We start from the raw sequence: 18,790 nt of genomic DNA on the forward strand, positions 1-18,790 counted from the left end.
CGTAATCCGTTTGTTGTTGTTTTTTCTTAGTCTATTGGTCATACTGTGTCACTTTTTTTAAAATCAGGGTTCGTACGGGTGCTGGAAAAACTTGCTTGTGCTTGAAATATTATGTTGTAAAGAGAGATTGAAAACAGCATTAACTGATATTTTCCATGAAAAACTACTTTTGAATATTAAATGATTATCAAAATAGTTAGTGATTATATTTCTCTCGAGTTAATTCTCCTTTCATTTGTCGTCCCTGTAGAAATCCGTCTCAAAACATCATGTCGGTTGTTTATAGGACAATAACATCTAATTTAACGCGATGAACAAGTGCAATAATAAGCCTAATGAACACTGAGTAGTGTACCACAACTGTAAGGGGCTGGAAAAACATGAAAAAGTGCTTGAATTTCCGTAAGAAAAGGTGTAGGAACCCTGATAATTTGAGGTTAGGGAAGAGGAATGATCAAACACAAAGCAGAGAATGACTTAAAGTGAAAAAATACATTTACCGTCTGTCTCTAGTGGAGCCATTGTCGCCCCCGGTGAGCTTATCCGTGGGTCAGCAGAGATAGGAGGCAGCGGGGGCACTGGAGGACACGCTGTGGACAGATGGAAGAGAAAGGAAGCAATAAGACAATAGCAGGATATGTGCAGGCCCTTTCCCCACTCGGCCTGGCTGCTGTTGAGTCACTAGAAAACAATCTATCAAACTTACTTCACTAACAATGTGCTGTAATGTCAAGCTGTTACTGGAATGCAGTGAGGGTGGCAGGAAAAAAATGTCAGGACTGTCCCGAATTACGAGCAGTTGAATCCTGTACCGTTTGTCCCAAAAATTTGACTAAACCTTAAAAGTTTTGATTAGTTACAGCCTCATAAAACATTAAATACTGATGCTGAAACAGTATCTTGTTACACTGTTGTGCCTCAAATTGATAAAAAATTAAGCAACCTGGCAACGCTTATGACGCTATAACACCACGTTATAATTAAAACATTTAGAAGACATACTTTATTAGAAGATGACATAATTATATATATATTTCTTTATCTGCTACCGTGCATAACACACAAACACAGCACCAAAATACACACACATGCAGCCAGGACCTATACACATGCATCAAATGGAAAGATTTCAGAGTGCGGCTGCCCGTGGAAAGGCGTTCTGAGAAGTTGGAGGTTAGGTATCTTCCTCAAGGGCACCTCGGCCGGTTCCCAAGCGAGCCCCATTTACGGAGCGAAATTAAACCATCCATTGTTGACATGGAGCCCAGTGTCCCAAAATCTGGTGAACATCCAGTCAAAAAGCAAAAACGTTACTGTAGGTTCTTGCAGGACTGGGGAGGGAAAAGGTTGTGTATCAATGTTTTATTACCATCATCATCATCATCAAATAAAACAGTTTAGTGTTGAGTTTACCGTTACTGTCCGTAACCCAAACTCCCCGTCCTTGAATTTCACCCATTCTCATCTGGGTCACCCTAAACGCAGCCTGACTGTAAACATTTAGTAGCAGCTAGCTTGATTAAGAGCAGCTTGAGTATTGTTACAGTGCCATCAACAAAAAAAACCTTGTATAAACCTTGGGATATAGCCACTGATGATGGTGATGGTGATGGTGATGGTGACGACTCTGGGTGACCTCACCATTGGGCCCTCCCATGACCAGAGCAACAGGTGGCCTCATTCAACCATCACATAAGGTCTGTGTTAGGTAGGGATTAATGAGGTGCAGAGGGCAGGGATGTACCGAGGGTAGAGCGTCAGTTCCAGGCCACGGATTACTCCCTCTTACCTGTGTCAGCAGCACAGAGAGAGCTGGTGGACAGGCAATCGTGCGTGCTTTGCTAGCATGGACCAGATGCAAGGGGGTGATGGATAGAGGACAGACTGTACCAGCGCTGAGTCACACTCAAAGTCTGCGTGACAGAGTCTGAAAAGACAGGGAGAGAGTGGGTAGACAAAGTGTGTGTGGTGGACAGACAGAAAGGGAAAGAGGAGGGACAGGAAAGAGTGCATTTTTCTACCTCCTGTACAGGATGGTATAAAAAATGAAGGCTGGAAAAGGTCAAGTTAGGCCTCTGATACATTTCCTTTGACTTGAAACACACTCAAACCTGGCTATACCCCAGAGGTATTTGCTTTCACTGCAATTTAGTTTGCACTGCCTAGTCCTATTTTCCCTTAGCTCCCTCTATCTGACTTTAATCTATGTAAAAGCATTTTTTCTTCACACAGGAGGTCTCTACTTTCCTCTTTCTCTTCCCCTTGTCTGGTACACCTCAGTCTCATAACTCGCTCGTTTTAAATTCAGTCATTTTGCTTTATAGTTTTCAATTTAAATAAGTCCTGGCGGGGGTGGAGGGGCAGGACGAATTACCTTTGGAGTCACGCCTAAAATACACACACCATCAACTGTCTCGCAGGCTCAGAAAAAGGAGGTTTTCGCTTTCAGTTTTGTCCGCAGCCAATCACGTCTCTCCTCCCCTCTGTCTCCGTCCGATTCCAGCGTTTACACGCTACGCGGAGAGCCAATGGGAGGCCGAGAACGTGCCAGAGTGTCGACCAATCAGAGCGCAGTTGCTATGTTGGAGGCAGAATCGATAAGAGGGATTTTTTTCTCTCTCTCTTTTTTACTAGCTCACATTATAGCTTGCTTATAGGTTGAAGGCAAGAGATCCTGTTGCCTGCCAAACAGCATGCAGACTACAGACTGAACCATTAAACATACCAGCTCAACATTTTCTTTGAAGCATCTCTAATAGCCCAACTCCACCATATAAAAGCAGTTTGTCTGTATATTGGGTGTGTGTCGGTATGTATCCGTGTGTATGAATGAATGTATTTAAGGGGTGACACTACAGTTGAATAGGGTACAATATGAATAACCTTTTTATCACTGGGGCTACTCAAACTCTTTGGTGGTACTTGAAGGAATCTCCAAAGTAAAAAAGGAAACGTTAATTTCTATTTAAGAAAATGATTGTTTTTTTTTGGATCCTTGAAATGTCATTTAAATTAAGTTTAGCATTTCTTGTCATATTTTTGTTTCTGGAAAGTTAGCAATTTACCAAAAATGTACCACCCCTCTGCAACCCTAGCTAGCTGTGATAGGTTACCTACAGTGCCCGAACTGCATTTTAAGAAAGCTATAGGGAACTGGACGGTAGGAAATCAATGACATCTCTTGGTATGTTTGATCAAATAGTTCAGTCATGTAATTAGAGCTGAATTACGAGCTAAACTATGATGGACGAGAGTAAGCAGAGGTAAAACGACTGGTTTGAAAACACTGACATGCTAGTTATGATGCTACACTTTCATACAGTGTGGCTGTGACTGAAGACAGTCAACAATAAATGATCTTCTGATTAGGAACAAACCTTCCTGTCCTTAGCTAAATAGTGTCGGCCTACACTGCTGAATTTTAACATTGGTCAAGTGGTGGGACCTGAGAGAGCCTGGTATTTTCTGAGGAGGTACGTCATGTACAAAGTTTGAGAACCACTGGCCTATATCACTATGAAACTCCCCCAGTTGATTACTTACATTAAGACAACTATTATTTGTGTATTACTGGTTTTCGGAAATTTAATGTAAGGCAACTTATCTTGTGAAATATGTGCTCATTTGCATACATTCACACAGAAATGTGAACATTTGATAAAGCCTGGTTCAATATTGTTGACATATTAGAGTCAAAGGTTTTTACATAGGGATTTTTTTAAATCACTCCGTAAATCAGAATATACTTTCAACAGCCTTAAAAAAAAATCTATTTTCACCTATTTTTTAGGAATAAATCAGGCTATCGATGATATATGAATAATATACACAGGAATGAAACCGGAAAGTTTGGAGTATCAAGTGAAATAACTAATAGATATCACCACAGAACCTTTTCACTTGATTACTTATATTAACACAAATATTTTCTTACAACTTTTTTGAAATGTTATGTTGAAATATGCAAAATTGAGACATTATCTAATGCTAACTTTTGGTGAATTTAAGAGAAATCTACAGACACAAACAGACAAAGAGTAATAAAATAAACACCTAAATGTGTATTTTGGATGTTTTCTTTCCACTAGTCTGAAACAAGACATGTTAAGGAAGCAAAATAGCCTTTTGTGCGTCAAAAATTATGTTTTTACCTGCAGTGCCTCCAGGTTGATCACCTTTGTTAAGTTGTTGAGAACGAGGAAAAGTAAAAAAAAAAATGTAAATGAGAAATAGTTTTCCAGTCTGGAGGAGTTATGGTGAATGATACACACCAAACAATTTTCAAAATGCAAAATCTTATTGTGCAAAATTGGGCAAGCGTTTTTTGTCAGGCACTTTTTCAAAGAATAGCTCAAAATAACAACATGTCACAACTTACAGTAGGCTAAGCCCAAGTGTACAGTGGTGACTTAATAAGATCTTGATGGCTACGGTAAGTATTGCATATGTTCTACAAAATATTCAGGGTAACACTTGAGCTGCTTTCACACTGCCGTGCGGTAACTTTCCGCCTCCAGTCATTTCAATGAGGGTGGCAGGGGTATGAAGCGGTTGCTGCCCACGTGAACTCACACAATTTTTGCTGTACCGCCCAGAGTTTGCAGTGCTGAACTTTGGGCGGTAACCACCCAGCAGACAGGAGCCACTTTTAAAAACACTTTACTTTTCTGAGAAATGCTCTTGAGGGTAGGTGGTTGACAGGGTGGTTGACAGGGTGGTTGCCGCGCGGTGTTGTGAAAACATCTTTAAGCGCATAGGGATTTTTAAGCCATATGTCCTACTGGTGAAGGACAATTCAATCCTGCCTGAGGTTTCACTGATCTGTGTCCTGAAATGAAACGAAAAAGAAAGTCACGCTAGACCATGAAACCTGAATCAAATCAGTTTAGAATAAGATGAACTGCATCTTTAACTTGTATTTTAAGTTGACTAGGATAAAAGTTAAACCGCATGAAAGAATTCTAAATAAAAGTCAATGATAAAATGTAGTTCCCTGCTTTTATGTCATAAAAAAAAACAACTATGCCGCTGGATGCTTCATTCATGGCCTTCTCTGTGACCTCTGGTAACAGTGATTGGAGTAAAGGCTCAGATCACACTGAGATGAGACGTGACACTGAGCCAGCTCTGATAAGGGGATCTCATTATACTGCTTTCTGACAAACCATTCAAGAGACATGTCAATCCGGATCCACAACCAAATCAGATTTGCAGATTCCAGCTTAGGCAGGGATGGAAGATGATCTCATTCACCTCCTTGAAACAGGTAGAGCAGAGCCAGACGCTGACTCGACTCTAAAATAATAACTTTACTTTTGCATGCCTGGTCCAAAATATCACCAAAACACTGGCCATGAAACTACATAAGATACACTGTCATTAAAGCATTATTGTGTTGCCATTGCTGTCATAAAAAAGCTGTTCTCTCCCCTTATCTCGTGTCTTGGTAGCCCTTGATTTGCGAGAACTCACAAAAATGAGACTCGCTCCCAAACACCTATACTACCCTTAACCAATCAAAGTCGATGCCTGACCGGGGATCTTGGGTTACCATAAAAACACTGCCCCTTATCTGTGAAGCAACACTTCTCTGTAAAGTGTTTGTTTTTTTGTTGATCTACTCCGACAAAGTGACACCACATGTGCTTGCAGACTCTCTTTGCAGTTAGCACAATATTCTCCTCTGTGGTACCCACCCAGGAGTCCAACACTGTTAAAAGAGCCGTGTAGCGAGCCAGATAAAGTAAGCGTAACTGTTGCAAGAATTGCGATGCGCTTATTGATGGTCATACGTTGCATGTCGCCAACAGTGTGCAGAGTCAAACCTGGTCAGTCAATTTATGTGTTGTCTAGATGAGGGTCTGGTTGTATGGTGACAAACCTAATTTATTTTATACAACAACGTAGAATTGATTTGACGAGTGACGGTGCTAATTTTGGGCCCTGTTTGCATGGTATACAAATGACATTGTACTAATGATTTCAACTAAATGAAGGACCTTACCTTCCCTCAAGATAATAACAATAATAATAATAATAATAATAATAAAAAAGAACCAGCATGGCACATTGCCAGCAAACCAGTGTGGCACAGACTGCAGACGACAAAAGAAGCTTCAGAGTTCACATAAAAGGCCCGCTTGGTCAGGTGAACCGTGCCAAGATAAAGACGGGTTCAGCAGTTCACATGTCCCGTCAGGTGAGAAAAGAAGCCTCGTCTGGCAGCATCAGAACAAACATGGAGATTAGAAAGTGTATTATTGGCAAAATGAAATATCCTCACGATCCAGTATAAGTTCTGGGTAATATAATGGAAATAATAATAAAATCTCCTGCCAAAGAGCGCTGGAAATACTTGTTTCACATTGTCTGGTTCATTTTAAAGCCAATCAGAAGTGCTCAGTAAACCTTGAACTCTTAAGCTGTCAGTTCCCTCTAAAGATGTTTTTCTTTCCTGGTGAAACCAACTGTCTAGCCAAAAGACAGAGCCCCGATGAAAAAGTCAGACATACCCTGCACTTAAAGCAGAATGGTAATTATGGTGACTGCTTTCCATAGGATGACCCTCGTACTATTTACTTTTTCTCCCACTACATGGGAGATTCTTGGAGCAAGTCGCACACTCTGCTTCCTATCACCACAACGGAGAGACGTGATCGGTGAAAATAATCATCACGTTCATGACAAGCAAAAACATTGCCTGTAAAAGAGGAAAACGAGAGCCATGCCTAACAAAAAAAAAGAAAAAAGAAAAAGAAGACGACCAAAAGACGCCCATGCCACTACATTCAAACTCATTTTAGCACCTCACCTACTTATAAAAACCTGTTTTACAAGAGACACCTGCCCGGGCAGCAGCCTAAAGAGGAACAGGCAAAGAAAAAGAAACGTGCAGATATTAGAAAAGAAACGCAGAAAGCCTCAACACTCACTTACAATTTAGCAAAGGCCTGTTTTCTGCTTCTAGTAATGAAGTCAGAAGCTAAAACCAAACAAATGTTTTAATTATTTTTCTCTAATCTAACAAATAAATAACTCAACAAATGTGTCTATGTGAAATATTGCTCCAACGCATTTCTCATGCTGTTCTTTCACATCGCTAAGAAAAAGAAAATCAAATTATTCCAAGAGACCCGAGTGTGTCTTGAGAGGAGTCCTTGGTGGGAAAAAAGAGACCTCTATTGTTGAGAACATCAATGTCCCTCAATAGTATCATCCATTGATTGTTGTCAGACTTCAATGAGACACCAATGAGGCTCTTGAATTGCAAAACAGCAACTAATCACTTCATGACTGCTAAAAATACAGTATGTAATGTGATTAACACAACTCGGGCTTGTGTGGAAAGCAATGATTGTGTCACTATTGAGGGAGGCAGTGACGTGCAGTCAGGGGAGGCAGGTGAGGCTGCGCCTCCCCTGTCATCATGAGAGAATAAAGAAACGAAATAATAAAATAACAAGTATTAATATTTGTCCTCTGGACTATGATTTTGGTGTGATTCTTAATGTATTTTGACCGTTTTTACAGTAAAAATGGCAGAAAATTCTGTATTTCCTATTTAAATAAGCGGAGTCGCTTCGGATGCGAGAGGTGAGGCACGGACAGCCGTGCCTCCCTCCAGATTGCGCAATCACTCACAAACTGTATTGAGCGCGTGCCCTCTGCGCGTGCTTGTTCCCATTTCTGTGTATGTTTCCAATATGATGGTTGAGGACACTTTTATGTAATAAAAGCATACGTCTTCTTTTCCATGGTGTTCAGTAATGTATTTTACGTATGTGTGTAATATTTACATCTTATTGATGTGACATAAATCCACAGGGAAAATGCTTGGCTTGAGGCAGGCAGTACCTCTGCCTCAAGTTAGGCGGCGATAGTGAGCAGCCTAATAGCCAGCAGGTCACGGTGAACTCTGACCTGTGTGCAAAAAGTAAACACAAGAAGTGTGCTGTGCGATGCTGTAGAGCTTAGCGACAAGCTGTCATTTCTCGCCCTGAAAATGGAGGATTTGATTTCTAAACTAAGAAATTTTTCAAAGCTGGACTTTCAGTCAAAGCGAGAAGTCATGTACAAGTAAAGGTAAGATATACTGCAATATACAGTGGCTCTGGTGTTTTAAAATGGTTTTCAGCATCCTATTTGCTCCTATTCTCTCATCCTATCCTATTGGCATCCAACTGTATGTTTGTAAATCTGACTTGTGAGTCAGTGCCTCCCCAACCCCAACCCTCACTGCACGTCACTGGAGGGAGGAAACAAAGAAACTTGATTGAGGATGAAGGATACATTCTCTGATCAACATGTTGCCAAGTTAAGACTGTTTGATCAGCATTTAAAAGGGATATCACTTTTAAAACACTGTTGAGTAGGTTGGAAAGATAAAAATCGGACTACGACAGCATGCAGTCATATTAGCAGGAATACGTTTTCTTTTTTTATACTTCACGACTAAAAACTATTCATTCATTTGCTCCAGTACTACTGTCCTCACTGATTCTTTGGCTAACCAGTAATGCTTTTCATGACCACGAAAATTGTCTCTCAAGGCTGACAAGTAACATTTTAAATCCAGATTTTTAAATTACTCAAGATATTTGGCTGCAAAGAGGGAGGACATTAAAGTGACAGGGATTATGTGGGTTTTTTTTTTTTTTACTAAAAAGCTTACTCAGTTCAGAGGGCATGCGTTGCTTTATATTGGCTTACTAAGAGTCCAATTAAGTTATATCCAATAAGCTAATTGATTAGCTGAGATAATTGTTATAGTGGATGCCCTTTAGGTAGGGTGACCAGACGGACAGGCCCCGTTTTCAGTGACCTGTCCCTGGCCACTTCTGTCCCCGGTTTTCACTGTGACTGAAATATCCGAAGATAAGAATATAGGAAAAAATTGAAAAACATCAATTTTGACCAAATGACATGTATAGTTGCGCACCCTACTACTCACAGGCCAAAGCCAAGGTGGTTTGACATCTCTAGGTGAAAAGATAAGGAAGCATTATAGATTTCAGTTTTGTAAAAAATCATAAAATATATGTTATTCAAAAACAGGCCTAGTGATATGGGATTTTAGTCTTAATGTTGCACAAGTGGTTTGACATCTCCAGGTCAAAAACCATAAGAAAAACCATTAAAAATATATATATTATTCAAAAACAAGCCTTGTGATACATGAGGATTATTAGTCTTTATGTTGCACAAGTGGTTTGACATAATTCAATGAAATGGTTTAAATGCATAATAGTTTTTATTCTGAATATCAAATAAATGTTGAATATCAAACTGACTTAATACTGGTCATGTTTTGGAGGTTTTTATGCCTCTGAACCAAAAATGTCCCCAGATTTTGTCTCAGAAATCTGGTTTACCTTACCTTTAGGGAAACAGGACACACTGGAAATCTAACAATACAGGGCAACAGAAGGGCAAGCCAACCAAGTTTGTTAGAACAAAGGGCGGCCAGGTTGGCACATAGCTCCCTTTTGAGTTTTAATTGGCCAACGTTGGTGTCACTGGCTGTTACATTTCAGGGTGCCACATGGAAATAGCAGGAAATACAAGTCAAGTGACAGTTAAGACTTCTTCCTGTAACTGTCACCTCAACGCAGGGCACCAGACAGGTCTTAATGGGCCCAAGCAGTGCTGGAGTTCAGCGTGTAGGCCCTAATAACAGGTTTCCAACATAATATTTAAACCAATTTGATGTCAAGCTACTGGACTTACCCATTGGCTTGGGTCTACCAGTGGAAGAGGTTACAGCCAACACAGTGGAGGATGTCTGCATCTAAAATTACCATTCTGCAAGTTAAGGGGGCTGGCATGCTTAGAATACTATGATAATAATGTGCATGGTAGGTTTCTGTGGCTTGTTGTCAAGGACTTCCACTTGGTAACTGCTTGTTGTCAAGGCGACACTGCCATCTGGTGTTGTAACGAACCTAGCGAGACGGGCGAGACTTATTGGTTTAACTATTATTATTATTATTATTATTATTATTATTATTATAATAAAATAATAATAATAATAATAATAATAATAATAATAATACATTGTATTTATGTAGCGCTTTACGAGGGTTATTTATTTTACATATAAATAAATAAATAAAAATGAATAAATAATCTGACAAAAAATACTATAAAAAAGTAATTAAAACAAAAACAAATTAGACCATAAATGCGCGTAATTTAAAATTCTGTTCTTACTTACGATACAAAAAAAAGCAATCCAGGAAATGCATCGTTCTCGGGGATTGATTAGTTCTGACTGGAGGTTCAGACCCTAGTCTATGGTTCAGACCAGTGTAGTCGATCCGGAAAAGCTGTGTTGACAGTCTGCAGGAAGCGAGAAGTTGCCTGCATCCTCATCAGTAAACTTATTATGGGTAAGTCACGAATAAAAACTAGCTGACTTGTGTTTAAATAACTCTCTGTGAGTGAACACAGGTCGTCTCGTGTCAGTTTGGCTCGTTTCACGGATAAAGAGGAAGGTTGAATCCGTCCTGGTGAGCTGTCTGTCGGTTAGCATGTCTGGTTGTCGGCGGTAGGTGTTTATTTTTTTCACAGCAAATATGGCAACAGGGTGAAGGGCAGTAACTTATCTAGGACTGCACCTATGGCAAGCAGTTTTAACATTTAAAAGAATCACACTCCTGTCTGTAATTACATTTTAAATATCCATAATAGCATTTCTCCTAGTCAAAATGCAATTCTTACTAGTCAGAATGATCATTTCAGATATCTAAATGACGATCTTCCTATCTGCAATTGTCAATATAGGTATCCACAAAATCATTCTAATTAGTGACTACCTGGAGTTTCATCCCAAACTTCATCCTTAATAAAATTGGAGTCTTTCTTTTCTTTTGAAAAGCATTTTTTTACCCAAAAATTACTAATCAAACTATCAACAAACCCTCCTAGCATGGAAGCTGGCCTCTGTTAGCCTCCCCACAATTTCTCACCCTTCAAGGCTTTCCTCTGGAATAATAGCTGTATTCTTATAATAAACAAACAATTTTTTGTGTTGATGTTATCGGTTTCTGTCTTTCAGGTCTGTTTTGTGCTGAGCCTCACTAGAGAGGAGGGTTTGGGAATACTGGCCCTCCATGTTAACACAGACCTTCCCCAGCTGCTATGTCCTCCACCTCCATGTCCACATCCACTGGTTGTTGTGGCGGTGATGCTGCAGCTGACATGGCAACCCAGGCGTCCGAGCAAGCTCTGCTGGCCTCCGACCGCTATGCCAGACTCATCTTGGCCCAGATGAACAAGATGCGGCTCCGCACCGATTTCTGTGACGTGGGGCTGAAGGTCGGCAGCCGGGTGTTCAGGGTACACCGCCTGGTGCTCGCTGCTAGCAGTCCATACTTCTCCGCTCTGTTCTCTGGGGGGATGAGGGAGGCAGATAAAGAGGAGGTGCAGATCCTTGGAGTGGAGACTGAAGTCTTTGAGGTTTTGCTGGACTTCATATACACAGGTAGGTGTGCATCCATCCTGATATTCCCATCATCATGTTCTGTAAGATCTGTGTAATTTCTGTGTACCCGTTCCTGTCAGGCACGATTAGCGTGACGGTGGAGAACGTCCAGGAGCTGATGGTGGCAGCTGATATGCTGCAGCTCAACGAGGTGGTGTCTATCTGTGGAGAGTTTCTCAAGGGCCACATGGACCCGTCGAACTGTGTGGGCATCTTTCAGTTCCTGGAGCAGATTGCCTGCATGGACATGTTGGAGTTCACAGAGAACTACATCCATGTTCACTTTCTGGAAGTACGAAAAATCATTTTATCTCTGTGTTGTTTCCCTCATAATTTAAAGCAAGATGTACATGACACATGTTCTTATTCTGTCTTTCCAAGCCCAGTTATATACCATCAGCAATGTGTACGAATTGTAGTTTTACCATTTACAGTATTTTGCTAAAAGCGCTTCAACTCGCTCTGAATTTTCAACTTTGATGCTTACAAATTGTCTCTCTCAACCTTCTCCCTTTTAGGTGTGTGTCACCGATGAGTTCAGGGGCCTGTCGAAGGATCAGCTGGTGAGGCTGCTAAGAAGTGAAGAGCTGAGAATTGAGGATGAGTACCAGGTGTTCACTGCAGCCATGGACTGGGTTCTCCAAGATATGGCAAAGAGGAAAAAACATGTAGTGGAGGTGCTGGAACCAGTACGCTTCCCTCTGCTTTCCCCACAGAGACTGTTCAAGTACATAGAGGGTAAAGGGAAACATGTCATTTTGCACCTCCCTTTTCTATATTTTACAGACATATCGATTGAATTGATTAGGAGACGCTTTGTAAATAACACCGTCATTTTTCATTAAAGGTATTACCGACTTCAGCCTGCGGGTGGCACTGCAGACTCTGCTGAAGGAATACACTGAAGTCACAAAGTCTCCCAAAGAAAATAAGATGTACAGTCAGCTACAACCAGCCAAGATGAGACCCAGAAGAAAAGCCAGGAAATACCTCTATGCCATAGGTTCTGTTTTCAAATCACTTTTTTCAACAGAGAAAAGTAACTTTGTTTCATTTTGTTTCAAATAAAAATAATAGTCAGAAATGCCATTTCATCTTGGACTTGTTCCTTGTTGCAGGAGGCTACACTCGGCTGCAGGGCGGTCGCTGGAGTGACAGCCGGGCGTTAAGTTGCGTGGAACGCTTCGACACGTTTAACCAGTACTGGACTACCGTGTCGTCGCTGCACCAGGCCCGCAGCGGGTTGGGGGTCGCAGTACTGGAGGGCATGATCTACGTGGTGGGAGGTGAGAGAGCTGAGGCCGTCTTGTGTTTGTGTTCGAGCTCAAAATAACCTCGATATCGATCTTCAGTCTTTACAAGAAATGTTTCTCCTGCACCAGGGGAGAAAGACTCAATGATTTTCGACTGCACTGAGAGGTACGACCCCGTGACCAAGCAGTGGGCCGCTGTGGCGTCTCTGAACTTCCCTCGCTGTGGAGTTGGCGTTTGTCCCTGCCACGGAGCTCTGTATGCACTTGGTAAATTGCCACAGTAGCCTTAAATTTAACCGACAAATGACACAAACTACAGTTCAGTTTTAAAGGTGCACACATGACAATAAGTTAACTAGTCGTTGTTAGTGCTAAAACAGCTGTATAAAACATTTTGTGGCTCTGCAGATGCTTTGTCAAGCCTGAGAAAATGACTCAAGTGACGTCAGTTAATGATAGATAGAGTTGCTTTATGGGAAATGTAGGATCCAGTGTTATTGGACTTTGACCCCTACTAGCGACTAAAAGTCAGGATATCTCGGCATCAGCTGACCGTTTGTTTTCTTGTCTGTCTCTTGCAAGTTTGCCAACTTTATGGACGTGGAATACTAAATTCCTTGAGTACCCTTTTAACCACAGTGAGAACACACAGATGCAATGTTATTAAAAGCATGACCATGCACTGAACTAAAAATGAAAAATGTTGGTTTTGATAAAGAAACTAAAAGTAAGGAAAAATCCAAAAATGTAAACAGAAGTCCGTATGTAATGCTTGTAAAAGAAGGACACACAATTAGGAGCAATGACGCAGCTGGATTGGGTGATAGAATCTCATCAATATCAGAACGAAACAACATAAAAAATGTGAGAAGAAAAAGATGAACTAGCTAAAAAGAAAAAGATTTTGTGAAATGATAATGACAAGTAAGTGCAATTCAAGCAATAACCAGAATGTGGGTAAACATAAGCTGATGATTGTACTGTTCTTCTGTAGGTGGTTGGATTGGCTCTGAGATTGGGAAGACCATGGAGCGTTACGACCCAGAGGAGAACAAATGGGAGGTGATCGGCAGCATGGCAGTTCCTCGTTACTACTTTGGCTGCTGTGAGCTACAAGGTGTGTTGCTCCCCTTAAAGTGGAAAAAATAATGTGTACAACCCGCTGCAACTTGTAAGTGTAGTTAAGGGCGCACTCACACTGTCCGTGCCCAAACAGGTTTCACGGATAAAGTCTAGTTCGTTGGACCAGTGTGAGTGCAACCGTACCGCGCCTAGGTGCGGCACGCTTGCCGGCCACGGACTGTTAAGGAGAGGTGGGCTTTTGTAAAGCACGTTTGCACATGTATGAGCACGTGCGTGCGCACATGTACGAGCATGAGCACGAGGCCTGATCCGGTTCTGACGTCATTTATGTACGCTTGTTCGGACATAGAAAAAAAGACGGACGGAGTGTTTACTGCAGATTTGGTCGGATGAAAATATTAAAAAACAGTCGGACAAGACGCACAAAAACTCTGAGGTCTATGGAAAGATTTGAGAAACAAAGCGACACATCGCGATAACGTCAATCAATGTGTGTGGCGTGTTACGGCGGGATGATGTATAGGCAGCAAGAAGCATTTGCATGAGGCCCAGGCAGTGTGAGTACAAATGGGCCTGGGCCGCGGGGGGAGAGGCCCAGGTACGTACGTACGGATGGACAGTGTGAGTGCGCCCTAAGTGATTTTATCAGCGATCTCAAACAAATTCCCACACTTACAAATGCCAGTGAAATGATCCTCCTCTCACAGTGCATTGCTCTACTTCTGTGATGACTTGCACATTCAGTAAAAGCTGTTGTCTCTCTCCAGGCTTCATTTACGTTATTGGAGGAATCAGCGACGAAGGAATGGAGCTGCGTTCAGCCGAAGTGTATGACCCTATCTCCCGCCGATGGAGCGCCCTGCCGGTCATGGTCACACGTCGAGCCTATGTGGGCGTCGCCTGCCTCAATAACTGCATTTACGCAGTGGGCGGCTGGAATGAGGCACTGGGTGCGCTGGAGACGGTGGAGAAGTACTGTCCGGAAGAGGTAAAGTGAGACAATTTCCAGTCAGTTTACCATAATATCTGTGTGCTAAGGTTTTCCTCGCCTCTGCCCTTGTCTTTCTACAGGAGAAATGGGTTGAGGTGGCTTCAATGTCCACTGCGCGTGCAGGCGTGTCAGTGTCAGCAGTTAACGGGCTGCTGTATGCCGTTGGTGGCAGGGCCGCCAGCAGAGACTTCTCTGCCCCGGTGACGGTGGACTCTGTGGAGATCTATGACCCTCACCTGGACACCTGGACAGAAGTCGGCAACATGATCACCAGCCGCTGTGACGGTGGGCTGGCTGTGCTCTGATAGCAAGGAATATTCAAATTGTCGACGTCCATAGTGGTACCTGAATCATCCCAAAACTGCATAAACTGAAGAAAAGCTGCACCTTAAGAAGCACAGAAGTGTGTTTCTGTCTCAAGTATGCTTTCCAATGCTCATATATAAGTTATTCATACATGGATTAGACATGTTTTCCTTTTTATGCGTCCAGAATATTTGACCTTCAGGACTAGGGGGAGAGATTATATCTCCACACTGGCCTGGGAACGCCTCGGGATCCCCCAGTTAGAGCTGGTTAATGTGGCCTGGGAAAGGGAAGTTTGGGGTCCCCTGCTAAAGCTGCTGCCCCCGCGACCCGACCCCGGATAAGCGGCTGAAGATGAGATGAGATAAACATGACGGCAGATCTAAAACTGGAAAACTGCTTGTACTGCTACGCGACACGTCTGTGCCCCAGTTTTAAGTTCACTCAAGACATTTACAAGAATACCTGTGAAAACACTTGTTTTCATCTCTTGTGTGTTTGAAGACAACACAATCCTTGTTCTAGACCAGAGCTTTTTAAGTCCTTTTGAAGAACACTGCAAATAGTTCTCGGATACGATGCAGAAGCGCTTTGTTTTGCGTGTTTTAGTTTGTTTTCTCTTAATTTTCCCTTAAAGAAATGTTTGAGGTGAGTGCATTGCTACTTGGAAGATTTATCAAACCACTTGAGCCTATTTAATAATGGAACCTGTGTTCCATGGTGAGCGATTCCTGTAAATAGTTATACACTTGAACAGCACACCACTGTCTCACCAGTGCAGTTATCACACAGTACATTTCACTGGATTTTTTTTGTACATATGATACTGTAAATAATGGTGCCTCTTTGTCACTATTTACACTCAAATCCGAGCAGGTGAAGAGCATTTTATCAATGTACTCACACCTGACATTACTAGAATTTACATTTCTTTTCTGACGTTGAGATACATAAGACAATGCACATATGTAGAAAGGTTTTTAACCTTGTTTATGTTATATTTCCAGTGTGGATGTTGGAGCTCATTACATTTCCTATCATGTACTGTTACAAACATCAGAATATTAACGATACACAACAGTAATAACATTTTGTATTGGTTGCTTTTCTGACTCAAACAACAAAAGAGTAATGTGCGTGCTGGGTTTACAGTGAACCTACATCAACCCTCTGTTCATTCTAATCACTGAAGAGGGCTGAGGACCCTCCACTGTAAACATCACACCGATTTTGCACATACATCGCGTGTTGACTGTGTATGTTTGCAGGAGAGATTTTCTGCTCTGTGCAAAGAAGGAAATATGGGATTATTTACCTCCAGCTCTGCCACTGAACTCAGCACTCATGGGTTTACACTGAACATTTACGTTGAATCTCCTTTAAAACTCATTGTGATACAGTCTGACCTTAAAGGTTGATGTGTGAGAACGTAACATCTTTACAAAACTGTAAAAGTGTTCAAGTGTCTGCATCATAGACTGTTGTTTAAGAGACAGGGAGACATTAGTACACTAGTATCTTTACTAAACTGAAAGATAGTTTTGCAAATAGTCCAGATATTCGTCCATTGTCTCCCATTCTCACATGTAAAACTGCCATATTCAAAGACATTTCAATAAGAGTACTTTTTTGCCAACAGAGAATGTGTGTCTACAAATGTTTTCTGATAAATGTTTCATTTAAAACACTTGTCTTGTTCTACATTTGGAAATGTTAATGCCCATTTTGCAACTGTTCTTATTCATTTTCTAACTGATTGTCACATTTGTCCCAAAAGATATTAAAACTATTATATTGGTAACAAAACAACTCTGGTACATTTGTGTACAGTATGAACAAAACCAGACTGTCTGCAATTGATTTTTACATTTTTATTGAGTCCATGCGGCTCAAAGTACAAGCTGCGGTCTTAAAATCAGGTCTTAATCTCTTTGAGCTTCTTCTCGGTGCAGAATTTTTTAATTGTCAGGGTAGCCACCAGCGAGAAGGTGGCGACCAGAGTGAGAATAGTCCGCATGGCCTTGAACCAGGAGGGGTAGCCGGGCAGCAGGGTTAGGTCATAGTGCAGAGAGAGACCCAGTCCCATAATAACTACCAAGGCTCCCTCTGCAATATTGTCCCTGCAGAGGAGTGCCAGCCAAGCCAGAAGTGAAGGCACCACACTGTTGCCCAAGTTCATCCAGTCAGGCTGAGCAGGACTACCGGCGGGGATGGCAAACCCCCAGCGGGCACCACCAAGGAAGGACACTATACAGGCTCCGTAGACCACTTGAGCATATGCCAGTTCGGGGTAGAAGGACTGTGTTGCAGCCATCAGGAGAGGGGCAGACAGGAAAGGGATGAGCCCAGAGACACCGAGGTAGAGAGCTGGTGTGGGAGCCTGAGCAAGGGCCTTCAAACTGAAACCCTCTTTCCTGTCGCCTCTCTCTGAGGTGCCTCGTGAATCCCCGTGGCAGAGGCGTGAGGCAGGCCAGCTCACAGGCCCGATGCTCAACAGCCTGTTGGTGGGTGTTAGTCTGGGTGGCGTTAACAATGGAGCTGTGGCTTTAGAGTGAAACAGCAGCTGAGCTTTTGTTGTGTTGTTTGGGGCTCTGGTTATCTGCTGAAGACATCTCCATACTGGAACCTGAGAACGAAATAATCAAACACATAAACATCATGACTTATTATTGTTCTGCTGCATTGAATGGCATTGAAATGTTTATTTGAATATGTAAATTAAATTCAACAGAAAACAATAAAAATAATAATTAAGCGAAATACCATTGCAGGCAGACAAAATACAGAAAACACAGAATAAAATATTTTAAATTCACATATTCAAAGAGGAATGGGAAGAAGTATAGTTTATTTAATACCACCCCTTCACCATAATTAGTAGTATTTAATTATTTATGGTGAAATTATTATAATTATTAAATATAATAATCACCACAGAACTTTACTGTATAACAAGATATTTATCCATTTCAGCATATTTATTTATAATTTATAATATATTAATCACCGCTTATCTTTACTTTATAACAATATATCAATTAATTTCAGCATATTTATTTATAATTTATAATATATTAATCACCGCTTATCTTTACTTTATAACAATATATCAATTAATTTCAGCATATTTATTTATAATTTATAATATATTTATGTTATAACAAGATATAAATTAATTTATCCTACATATTATAATTATATTCTCTTATATAAACTACAACTCAGTATTATTTTATATTCAACTCAATATTATTTCATATTAAAATACATGATCCCTTCAATTTTACACAAACAAAATAAATAAACAAACAACTGTCAGATTCTCTTTCTTACCGCAGAGATGAAGCGTCTCCCAGGTGCAAATCTCATCATTTTGGATCTGAAAAAGACACATTATTAATTAGTAATAAAACACTCACAGCACGTGCACACTGGAGTTGTATTTATAACAACCCCGCTTAAGTTGGTGCTAGCTCACACCACCCCAACCTGATGCAATACGGAGCTTTACCATGGTAACAACTATGTAAATGGTTAATTAAGCACAAAGCAGCAGTTACCTGAACGTTGCCTTTTAATTGTTGTCATTCAATGGTCACTGCGGGCGGAAGCGCGTGCAGTTAGTGGTTACAGAGACGATAACTGGCTAAAGTAAAGGTCGTTTGTAGGCTGCAG

At 41.3% G+C, this 18,790-nt stretch overlaps 2 protein-coding genes across 2 annotated transcripts; one reads left to right on the plus strand and one right to left on the minus strand.

Moving 5' to 3' along the window:
- The first annotated feature begins 11,113 nt into the window (after positions 1-11,113).
- Positions 11,114-16,884, plus strand: ipp (intracisternal A particle-promoted polypeptide). The gene is made up of 9 exons (XM_083927727.1): positions 11,114-11,482; positions 11,563-11,774; positions 12,001-12,220; positions 12,330-12,485; positions 12,601-12,768; positions 12,865-13,002; positions 13,730-13,852; positions 14,586-14,806; positions 14,890-16,884. Exons 1-9 carry the CDS (start codon positions 11,140-11,142, stop codon positions 15,112-15,114), a joined length of 1,806 nt encoding a protein of 601 aa, XP_083783853.1. The 5' UTR covers positions 11,114-11,139; the 3' UTR covers positions 15,115-16,884.
- A 146-nt stretch (positions 16,885-17,030) lies between these two features.
- Positions 17,031-18,790, minus strand: LOC310958198 (transmembrane protein 69-like; the record flags this gene model as incomplete). The annotated part of the gene is made up of 3 exons (XM_083929047.1): positions 18,676-18,790; positions 18,449-18,494; positions 17,031-17,741 (listed from the first exon to the last, which is right to left on the minus strand). The coding sequence occupies exons 2-3, from the start codon at positions 18,485-18,487 to the stop codon at positions 17,031-17,033; spliced, it is 750 nt and encodes a 249-aa protein (XP_083785173.1). The 5' UTR covers positions 18,488-18,494; positions 18,676-18,790.

This window comes from Echiichthys vipera (genome assembly GCF_963691815.1).
Source record: "Echiichthys vipera genome assembly, chromosome: 15".
Lineage (NCBI taxonomy): Eukaryota > Metazoa > Chordata > Actinopteri > Perciformes > Trachinidae > Echiichthys > Echiichthys vipera.